General features: G+C 39.9%; 1 protein-coding gene across 1 annotated transcript in view; it reads left to right on the forward strand.

Annotated features, from left to right (window-relative positions):
* The window catches only part of LOC127424629 (small conductance calcium-activated potassium channel protein 2-like), a 55,530-nt gene extending 45,606 nt beyond the window's left edge, over positions 1-9,924 (forward strand). The window contains exons 8-9 of the mRNA XM_051669982.1: positions 2,185-2,254; positions 6,764-9,924. Coding sequence (XP_051525942.1) covers positions 2,185-2,254; positions 6,764-7,063 — 370 coding nt within the window. The 3' untranslated portion in view covers positions 7,064-9,924. The remainder of the gene's footprint in view (positions 1-2,184; positions 2,255-6,763) is intronic.
* Positions 9,925-11,724: the final 1,800 nt, after the last annotated feature.

Here is an 11,724-nt window from a genome sequence, read left to right on the forward strand (position 1 = left end):
GCTCAACAAGCCACATGATAAGATGCGCGGATTGACGGTCTCAGATGCGGAGGCAACTGAGATTCGTCCTCCGCCACCCGGATTGAGGCAAGTCACTACGCCACCACTAGGACTTAGAGCACATTGGGAATTGGGCATTCCAAATTGCGGAGAAAAAAAAGATATATAAATATCTGCACCTGATATACTCCACAAACTCAAATCAGTCATGTTACTCATACTGCAGAGAAGGTATCATGTGCATCTGGAGTGCAGAGAACTATGGAGGTCTGGGTACAGTGACAAACAGACCAATTTTGGCCCTCCCAAAATTGAGAGTTCATCTTTGAAACAGTACAAGCACTTGTGGAAAAGTGTAAATTGTTCACCTTTTTATTTTCCATACAGCTTTAGTTTTTTTCTTTGGGGTTGGGGGAGAGGTTGGGAATGGATGGTTGGGGTTGGTTTAGGTTGTTTGGTTTACTCTGGAGAAGACACAAAGAGCTATCATGTTACATTCACATTCTGCATGTTATAATCTGAGGATCTCCTGAATATTTCTTTAAGGATCATGCAAGAAATTTCCCTAGGCTCCAATAACACTCAACCTAACATCTTCAAAGCACTCCCCTCATCTCTTTCTCAACAGAACTTTCCTTTCTGGGTTTTGTTCATTCTGTCCTAGAGAAAAGCCCATCCTTGTGTATCTACAGAGTTCCTAGTGTTGACTTTATGAATTCAACAGGGATTGAAATTAGGTTAATGCTAATGCTTCTCTGCTAGAACATCCGTCATTTCCATGGAGCTTATAGCCACCCCATTCTGTACTGTTATCAGTTCATCTGTTTGCACGTTACTCAGGCTCCAGTCTGAAAGGATACAATTAATGTTTTCAGCCAGATCCTTTTGAAAATCCATATAGATTGGCAAAACATTGTAATATTAAGTCATTAACCATATGTTGCACATGTCTTGTTATTATAGAAAATAAATTTTTAAAATACACTCTGCTGTTGTTACTTACAAGAGTGGCATTGTCTTAAAGGAATAATCCAGGTTCAACACAAGTTAAGCTCAGTCAACAGCATTTGTGACATAATGTTGATTACCACAAACATTTGAAGTTACAATGAGGCCAATGGAGGGCTGATTTTTGGAGGGTTTAAAGGCAGAAATGTGAAGCTTATCATTTTATAAAAGCACTTACATTAATTCTTTTGTTAAAACTTGTGTGTTATTAGAGCTGTAAACTGTTATTTTTACAGTCGTTTCAGGGTTTTTTAATTTATGGTATAACATCATCAACAATGGTGTAAAATTGGCTGTAACTTTACACAGATAACTTTAGTAAGTGATTTTATCACACTAAAATCATGTTAACACATACTGTTTACATCTTGTGTCTATACTTTTGAAATATTGAGTATTCTTTAAAGTTTACAAATGGGTCCCATTCACTTCCACTGTAAGTGCCTCACTGGAACCCAGATTTTAACTTTTTTAAAAGAACAGGAGGGACGAGTCGAAATTCATTTTTGTGGTAATCAACGTTATGCAGCAAATGCTGTTGATTAAGCTTAACTTGTTTTGAACCCGGAATATTCCTTTAAAAGCAACTGTATTAATTTAGAACTTTCTAACTTCATTTCATGCTCTTCTTTTGAATGTTTAAGTGCATTTCATCACACTTTTATGGAGAGTTTCGATCTGCATCAGATCACCATCAAAATGTTGTGCAGCACAATTTCTTGATTTTGAGGTGGTATTATCAAATCCATCCATATTTTTATCCAAAAAACTTTGGAACAATGCCTCAGTTGTTTTTTTATTATTATTTATTTATTTTTATTTATTTTTGGCCAATTCTTTTACCTCCTGTGCCTCAGTAAGTTTGCATGTGTGACTGAACCAAACTGGAATGTCAGTGTTTGCATGTTGGCACACCAATTTCATGGGAGAACATTCATAATGTGATACATTGACCTTCCAAATTATTACCCAATAATCAAACTCTGTTTCTTCCTCTTTTTCCTTGCTAATTCCTCTCATTTCATTAACACCCCATCCCAACTCCTGCACTTCCTGTTTCACTCCTTCCTCTACAAACTCCCTTTGTATATCTGCATGTCCTCTTTCCTTGTGCCACATCCTTGTCTCTCTTTCTCTTTGTCTATCCACCTGCTTCCTGGCTTCCTTTCTTAACAGACTGCGAAGTGTGAAGATGGAGCAGAGAAAGCTGAATGACCAAGCAAACACGCTGGTTGACTTAGCAAAGGTGTGTAAAAAGTTTCTTCTTGTTTGAAAAGTACAACTCCGTGTGAAGATCAGGTCATGTAGAAAAAGGATTGTGTGTCTGTATGTTTTATGGAATAGGTTATATTTCAGTTATGTTGAATTTTCAGCAAGATGGTGATGAAAATATAGACAAAGATATGTAATTTAGGTAAACTGAGCCACTTTTGACAGTCCTCTCAATGTTAAAAGTGGCTCGAATTACCTGAATTCACCCTATATACTGTGTACTGCATATTATACTAAAATAGTATTTGCAACATTTACATTTACATTTAGTCATTTAGCAGATGCTTTTATCCAAAGTGACTTACAAATGAGACACATAGCAAGCAATTTGTCATACAGAGTTTAACAACATCTGCAGATGTGTTTTCAGCTGGTTCCAGATTGTTGAGAAGGTAACCACAGATCTTGTGGAGGTTGGAAGTTCATTCCACCACAGAGGAGCAGAGAAAGTGAACAATCATGAAATAGACTTTGAGCCTCTTTGTGATGGGACCACCAGGTGTCGCTAGACCACAGAGAGGGAGTTGGAGCATAGACCTGAAGAAGTGAATTAAAGTAAGAAGGTGCGGTTCCATTGCCCTTTTTGGCTGATTGAAGACCAGACACACTGCTGTATTCTGGACCATCTACAGTGGCTTAATTGTGTTAGCTGGAAGGCTAGCCAACAGAGCATTGCAGTAGTCCAGTCTTGAAGTCCAGAGCTTGGACCAGGAGCGATATAGCATATTCAGACAGGAAAGGCCTGAGTTTTCTGATGTTGTAAAGCATGTATCTGCAAGACCGGGTGGTTGATGAGATGTGTGCAGTGAAATTAAGCCGGTCATCTACCATCACTCCCAGGTTCCGAGCTGTTCTGGTTGGTGTCAATGTAGTTGAACCAAGATGAAAAGTGAGGCTGTGGTCAACAGATGGGTTGGCTGGGATCACAAAGAGTTCTGTCTTGGCAAGGTTGAACTGAAGGTTCCTTCATACAGGCTGAAATGTCAAGCCGAATTGTCAGAGAGGCAGGCAGAGATACGAGCTGAGACAGTAGGGTCATCCGGCTCGAACGACAAGTAGAGCTGCATATCATCTGCATAGCAGTGGTAGGAAAAGCCATGTGCCTCATTGATCGGTCCGAGTGATGTTGTGTACATCGAGAAGAGGAGGGGTCCAAGCACTGATCCTTGAGGAACCCCAGTGGTCAGCTGGTGTGTCTTGGACACTTCTCCTCTCCAGGAGACCTTGAACGATCTGCCAGTGAGATATGACTCAGACCATCCAAGCGCAATTCCTGTGATGCCCAGGTCAGAGAGTGTGGACAGGAGGATCTTGTGGTTCACTGTGTCGAAGGCAGCAGACAAGTCAAGGAGGATGAGGATGGATGATTTGGAGTTAGCTCTCGCCAGTCGCAGGGTTTCCTCTACTGACAAGAGGGTAGACTCTGTTGAGTGTCCTTTTTTGAAGCTAGACTGAAGTCTATCGAGTAGGTTGTTCTGTGAGAGAAAAGCAGAAAACTGGTTGAATACAGGAAGGGTAGGAGAGAGACAGGTCTGTAGTTGTCGACTACTGTGGGGTTATGTGTTGGTTTTTTAAGCAGTGGGGTTACTCGAGCCTGCTTGAATGTTTTTGGAAAGTTTCAAGTTGTGAAAGATGTGTTGATAATGTGTGTGAATGTGAGTAAGATCGATGGAGAGGCAGCTTGCTTAAGATGGGAGGGGATAGGGTCAAGTGGACAGGTGGTAGGATGGTTAGAAAGAAGCACTTTGGAGACCTCAGTCTCAGAGAGAGGAGAGAAAGAGGTAAAAAAAAGGATGGGATGTTGGAAGAGAGTAGCTGTGGGTGTTAGGTGTAGAGCACTGGCTACTGATGCTCACTACCTTGTCATCAAAAAATGTGGCAAAGTCATCAGTAGTCAGAGAAGTAGTAGGATGTGGTGGAGGAGGATTTTGAGAAGAGATGAGAAAGCTGAAAATAGTTTACGGGAATCTGAAGTTTTACTGATCTTGTTCTGGTAATAATCAATTTTAGCAACAGAAACTCTAGCAGAAAAAGAGGAGAGAAGTGACTGATACACAGGTCAGCAGGGTCTTTTGACTTGTGCCACTTTCTCTCTACAGCCCTCAGCTCGGTTCTGTGATCACTAAGTGTCTCCTACAGCCAGGGGCTGGAGGGTGTGGCATGTGCTGTCCTGGAGGTAAGAGGACAGACACTATCAAGGCAAGAAGTTAATTTTGAGCAAAGTGCATTTGTAGCTTCATTTAAATCAAGTGAAGAGAAATGGTTAGTGGAGGGATGGGATGCAGAGTCTATGGGAGAGAAGCAAGTGGGTGAGAGAGAGTGAAGGTTACAGAGGAAGGAGACCATAGGTGGAATAAGAGGTAAAGCAGAAGGGAGAGTAAAAGAAAACTGGATGAAGAAATAGTCAGAGATATGTAGAGGGGTAACAAGGGGATAATTGGAGATACAGTTACGTGTAAGGATGAGATCTAGCTGTTTCCCTGCTCTGTGAAATGCTGGGGTGTGCAATCTTGTAAGGTCAAATGAGGTCAGAAGAGCTAGAAAGTCAGCTGCTTGAGGTTTTTCCGGATGGATGTTAAAATCCCGAGGACCACCAGCGGAGTGGACATTTGAGTCTCAGGGAATGAGGCCAGCAATACATCTAGCTCCTCAACAAAGTTGATAGGATAGATGACCAAAAAGTGGATTTTAGCAGGATTAGTGGCAGTAATGGCATGATATTCAGAAGTTGTGTTTTTGCAGAGAGAACAGAGCGGAGTGAATTTCCATGAGTTTGAAATGAGAAAACCGGTCTGTGGAGAGGCAGTGCTAAGTGACCTAAGGTGCTCTGGAGTGCGTAGTCTACAGCGTGTGCATGTAGATTTTGACCTACATGAGACAACAGGAATGTACTGAAAACACATATTACCAGTAGAATAAAGAATAACTATGAGAAAAAGAGAGAAGGGGCAAAACTTAGCGTAGTGGCTGGCTCCTTGTCGGTGTCCTTGCTCAGTGGACTTGCGCAGATAGACTCACAGGTCTTTACCCGAGATAGGTCTTCACACGAAGAGGGCTGCACTCAAGGGTTTCCGCTTCCGCTACAGTTCTCTGACTACTTAAGTACTAATTGCTGTACAGCTGAGTCCAGCCAACAAATTAGCAACTCAAAGTCAAAAAGTGTCAAAAGCCTGAAACTGATGCAAGATTGCCCTAAAAAGCTCACTAATAGACAAAGATTTACCTTAATTTTCAGTGAAGTGCAGCACAATGTCCTGGCTAACAACAACTACTAGTCCAGTGTCACAGCAAAAAACACAGCAAACAAACAAACTACAGTTGTTGTTCCCCTCTGACAGACCAAATGCTTGTTCACAGTATGCAGTATTAACCATTGCAGTATGCAGTAGTATGCAGTATGCAACGATAAGCATTTTAAACAGTAGTACATGATGTTTAAGCATGCAACATTAAGTATTGCATGTTTAACTTAGCTGGTGGTATCCAGTTCTCATCTTGGATAAAAATTTTTTTAAAAATCAGCATTTTTTAATCAGTTGTGTGTAAATATTCTTTCTTTTTTTTTCTCCCCTTTTCTCCCCAATTTGGAATGCCCAATTCCCAGTGCGCTCTAAGTTCTCGTGGTGGCGTAGTGAATAACCTCAATCCAGGTGTCGGAGGACGAATCTTAGTTGCCTCTGCATCTGAGACCGTCAATCCGCGCATTTTATCACGTGGCTTGTTGAGCGTGTTACCGCGGAAACATAGCACGTGTGGAGGCTTCACGCTATTCTCCGTGGCATCCACGCACAACTCACCACACGCCCCACCGAGAGCAAGAACCACATTATAGTGACCACGAGGAGGTTTCCCCATGTGACTCTACCCTCCCTAGCATCCGGGCCAATTTGGTTGCTTAGGAGACCTGGCTGGAGTCACTCAGCACGCCCTGGATTCGAACTCGCGACTCCAGGGGTGGTAGTCAGCGTCTTTACTTGCTGAGTTACCCAGGCCCCCTATGTGTAAATATTCTTAATATTTGGCAGTCTGATCACAAACTGAGTTAAGGATGAGATGTTAAATGTTTTCAGTTGATATTTCTTGCAGTTCATTTGTCACACAGCAAATAGAATGTCAAGTCAAGCACATTACATTTGGTATATACTCCACCCATTATGCTCTTGGCAAATGTCACCTGACATAAACATACAGAAAACGTGCATAATGTGCAGAGTATACATACTGCGTACTGCAAAAATAGTATGAGCTGTATTCTACTATGCAATTTAAACACCCATAATCGATCACCACATTGTCTTAGGCATACAGAAAACTTTCAGTTCACAGTATACATACATATGGTAGTATGCCATTTTAAACACACCCATAATTTTTGCATACACACTTTTAGGTTAAGCTTTAACCATTGGCTTAAAACATACAATTGTGTGTGCTTGATTGTATGTGTGAGTCTGTAAACTATGTGTTTTCATCACTTCGTCAGACACAGAATGTGATGTATGATCTGGTCTCGGAGCTTCAGGAGCGCAGCGAGGAGCTAGAAAAGCGGATTGGTCACCTAGAGACAAAACTGGACTCCATAAACAGCAGTCTGCAGGCTCTGCCTGGCCTGCTCTCACAAGCCATACAACAGCAACAGCACCTCCTGCTGGATGGGCTGACACAGCGCGGATTCACCCTCACACAACCCTCGTCGCAGGCCTCTGAGCGTTCCTGGACGTCATCAGTACACCGACGACGATCACCCTCGACTGCACCACACACGTCCTCTGACAGTGGCTAGCAAGCTTGCACACACTCTAAACCATACTTTAAAACACCCACACACACTCCCACAGACCTCTGTTATCAACTAACACTGCTAAATATACTTTTAGTACTAAAACGTTAACAAGAATGACAACTTCAACACAAAGAGAAAACAATTTAATGATTTAACACATGGTAGAGATATGGTTTATGTTTAGCCATTGTATGGCTGATTAAAGTTAGCTTTTTTGTAAAGCCCTTGTATAGTAATGGACTGGATTCAGATTGCAGAGGGGTGGAATGGATTTATATAAAGGTATAGTTAGGGGGGAAAACATTAAATGGAATTAAACCAATGAAAATGAAGAGGATTTAAATAAAAAGGATAAATGCAATGGAGAGGAAGTCACCTGAAAGACTTCCTGTCCATGACAGTGTTTGAAGATGTAGGCTGAAGATGTTCGGAATGTGATACTAATTTGCCATTTACTAAATACTGCACAGTATACTGTACACTGTATACTTCCTACTATTAAAAAAAGTAAATGAAACGGTAGGATTTATTCCAAGATAAATGTTCTAAACAATAGTGTGCTACATTGTTGACACATGACCTCATCACATTGCACGTGAATGGCATCAGGTTATCTTGGAAATAAAAATAGTTATTTTGTATTTTTAGTTCAGTTTCATCTTAATTCAATGTCTTAAATTTTGCCCGTAAATAATAAGCCAAAAAAGAGATTTTGTGAAATTGTGGTTGTAATTACTTTGTAACACTGGAAGTGGAAGACAAGTAGAGTGTGCTCTGTTGTATAGTGCACATTTTGGCAAATGTAGTACGTCATCTGGGTGTTCTATGCATATAGAAAAATTGCATACTGGACACAGTATACAGTACATACTTTGTACTGCAGGAATAGTAAGACTCATAAGTTAGTATGCCATTCCAAACAAAGCTTTAGAGCTGATGGGGCTGAGCAGGGGCCTTTGGAAGATAAATGGGTGGATGGTTGAAAACTAAAGGTTCAATTGATCTTAGGTATTCAAAGTCAAAAAGGTAATAATAAAAAAGCAAGAAAGTCATAAATTAAATAGTGTTGCCAAATGCATATTTTAGTTTTTGCAGTCCAATTAGACTGATAAATCTTTCCATAAATCATGCCACACAAACTTTCCTTATATCATTCTGACCATACATGAGTTCTAGGAAGATAATTTGCATTATCATAATAGGAATAAACAATAAAATGCTCAAACAAAATGTTGTGCTGTACGTGCACTGGGCTCCCACAATTTTTGATCTATGAGTTTCAAAGATTTTTCCATTACCTTTCCAGTTGTTTTCAGTTAAAACCATTCAAATTCATAAACGATTCATTAATGAATCATTCAGACCAATTTGTGAGCCGGTTTGACTGAGTCATTGAAAATTACCAACTCAAAAGAACGGTTTGCTCACAAATCAGACATCACTATGGCTTGTAAGGAAGTTTTACTCAACACAAGAGCAATATTTAACCAATTAAATATTTTAGAGCAGAGAACTAGAAAAATGTATATTTGTTATAGAAATTCTCATGACTTTCACAATTATATTTCTTTCCATGAATTTTACAAAATTTCCTGATTCCAGGTTTTCCCTCGCCATGGGATCCCTGCTTGCAATTCCGATAAGGATATAGAAGCCTTCCAGCAACTTTTTTTTTGTGTCTTACTGACAACTTTAGAGGAATCACATAATACAAGGTCAATCACCATCTAGTACAATTCATTCATAAATGTAGGCAGAACTTCCAAGGGTCTTTACAGCTCCAATGTACAAGGGAGCCTGGGGACATAACAGAACAGACTTGGCTGAAGGAAATACACCCCACCCCTTGCATGTTTCAGTGCAAATGATGATAATGATTTTCTCTTAATTTTTCCTTTGTTTTTGTTTTTGTTTTTCTCTCCTTTTTTACAGAGATTCCTTTTTATTATTTACATAGATTTGTATAGCTTTTAGGGGATAGGCAGGGTGGCAGCATAGTTCAAAACATGCATTCATTGATCAAATACTGTGTGAAAACAATTCACCTAAATGAGAATGTAGAAATTAACAAGAGGAGATGAATCCCACACTTGGATATTCTGATCAATTACATGAAATTAACTGATTTGGTTCCCAGTTCTGGGTTTAGAATGAAAATCATCCAGATGTAATTGTCTTTATGGGTTTGAAAAACAGCAAACTGCCTTTACTGTGTGTCTTTGGCCTTGTTGACCAAGCTGTAGCAGATTTACATAATGTTGGGCTCCAATTTAAAGGAATAAATGAAGAAATTCAGTACCTGGTTACGCTGAATTTTTATCGACCTTTTCTTTATATTGGAAATGTTGTCTGTACATAACAGGCTTTCAATGCCATCAGATTACAAATTCAGATTTTATGTAGATTCTTCACTGTTTCAAATCCATAACCTCTAACTTGCACATTTGTATAGGACAACAACAGCATAAGGCTTACACTCAGTGGTAATGAATGACACAGGATGTAGAAATAGCAGTTCCTGTATTACTTGCAGTTAACCATCTATAGAATTTTTGTGCAGAAGAAAATGGACAGCATTTTTAGCCCACATATAACAAGGCACTTTAAAGCCTGTAACTCAAGTGCTTTCATTTTCCTGATTGTTCATCCATCCATCTAGTCCTCTATACTGTACCTCCTCTGCATTTGTGCATTCACGCACTCTTTTGTGGCTTGGCACAACAAAATGAATCCAAGTTTATCTTCACAAATTCAACTGATTCAACTAAAAAAGTGTTTTGTCAGCTTTATTTAATCCATGTGTGTTCGCACAACATTAATATTTTTTCTTTGGTTAACTGAAACTGGGCAGAGGATTTCTAGTTCCCAGCATGCTTTACATGGGACTCGGGGAGAGTAAATGTTATAATTAAGTGTTATTTTATGTGTCTTTGTGCAGGATGAATATAAAGGGGAAGGCTTGTTAGTGTTTAACGTTTTGTTATGTTCAGATTAGAAAAAGTTGAAGTATATAAATTTAAATTACATGGTCATTTTAATTTAAGAAATCTCATTTCAAACGTGTGGAACCGATGTCCATGATTAAATCAAGTATAGCCAAAGAGTTGTTTTTTTAAGTGTACAGTCTATTTAAAGGCATCGATTGAGATCTTGTCCTTAAAGGTGAAGTGTTTTATTTTTTTATGTTATTCTTTTCTAGTATCCCATCTTAATATGCAGAGACAACTGTAAGTATGCCATATCAAAACGTTGTTGTTTTGAGCATCCCAGTTTTGGTGCCCAACAATGAATCAACCAATGCCGTGAGTTTGGGGCAAGACTATCTGTTTGGACAACCAATGCAAGACGGGGAAGAGTTAAGGAAACAGTTTTGTGAAACCGGTTTGAAAGCATTATTTTTGCAATTCTGTTTAGTGCTGCAGAAATTGTACACTTCACCTTTAAAATATCCTTAAAAAATTACTTATTTGTGCAGATGCTGCTCTGAAAGTTGATATATTCATGCAGTTCAGAGAAGTGGGTGCTATGATCTGAACAAAACTCTGCACCCTCATTCATATTCTTTTTTGTTTTATGTCTTGTTTTAATAATTGACTTCAGGGCTACAAAGTGCTTCAGTGACATACAGCATACATAAACATGTGATTAAAATACAGTTAAATGCAAATGAATAGGCACTTAGAATGAAGATCACTTTGCCAGTGGTTGTACAGTCACACAGTCACTGCTTTAGGTTTCTCTTAGATGGAAGGATATATGGAAACGGATTTCCTTAGAAATTTAAAACGCACAAAAAATGCTACCTGTAGTGTATTACTTATTACTTTGTTCTCCATCTTTCTCTCTCAACAACATAAACTCAGCAAAAAAAGAAACGTCCCTTTTTCAGGACACTGTATTTTAAAGATAATTTTGTAAAAATCCAAATAACTTTACAGATCTTTTTTGTAAAGGGTTTAAACAATGTTTTCCATGCTTGTTCAATGAACCATAAACAATTAATGAACATGCACCTGTGGAACGGTCGTTAAGACACTAACAGCTTACAGACGGTAGGCAATTAAGGTCACAGTTATAAAAACGTAGGACACTAAAGAGACCTTTCTACTGACTCTGAAAAACACCAAAAGAAAGATGACCAGGGTCCCTGCTCATCTGCGTGAACGTGCCTTAGGCATGCTGCATGGAGGTATGAGGACTGCAGATGTGGCCAGGGCAATAAATTGCAATGTCCGTACTGTGAGACGCTTAAGACAGCGCTACAAGGAGACAGGAAGGACTGCTGATCGTCCTTGCAGTGGCAGACCATGTGTAACAACACCTGCACAGGATCGGTACATCCAAATATCACACCTCCTCCCTCATGTGGTACCCTTCCTGCAGGCTCATCCTGACATGACCCTCCAGCATGACAATGCCACCAGCCATACTGCTCATTCTGTGCGTGATTTCCTGCAAGACAGGAATGTCAGTGTTCTGCCATGGCCAGCGAAGAGCCCGGATCTCAATCCCATTGAGCACGTCTGGGACCTGTTGGATCGGAGGGTGAGGGCTAGGGCCATTCCCCCCAGAAATGTCTGGGAACTTGCAAGTGCCTTGGTGGAAGAGTGGGGTAACATCTCACAGCAAGAACTGGCAAATCTGGTGCAGTCCATGAGGAG

This window comes from Myxocyprinus asiaticus, chromosome 33, assembly GCF_019703515.2.
Source record: "Myxocyprinus asiaticus isolate MX2 ecotype Aquarium Trade chromosome 33, UBuf_Myxa_2, whole genome shotgun sequence".
NCBI lineage: Eukaryota > Metazoa > Chordata > Actinopteri > Cypriniformes > Catostomidae > Myxocyprinus > Myxocyprinus asiaticus.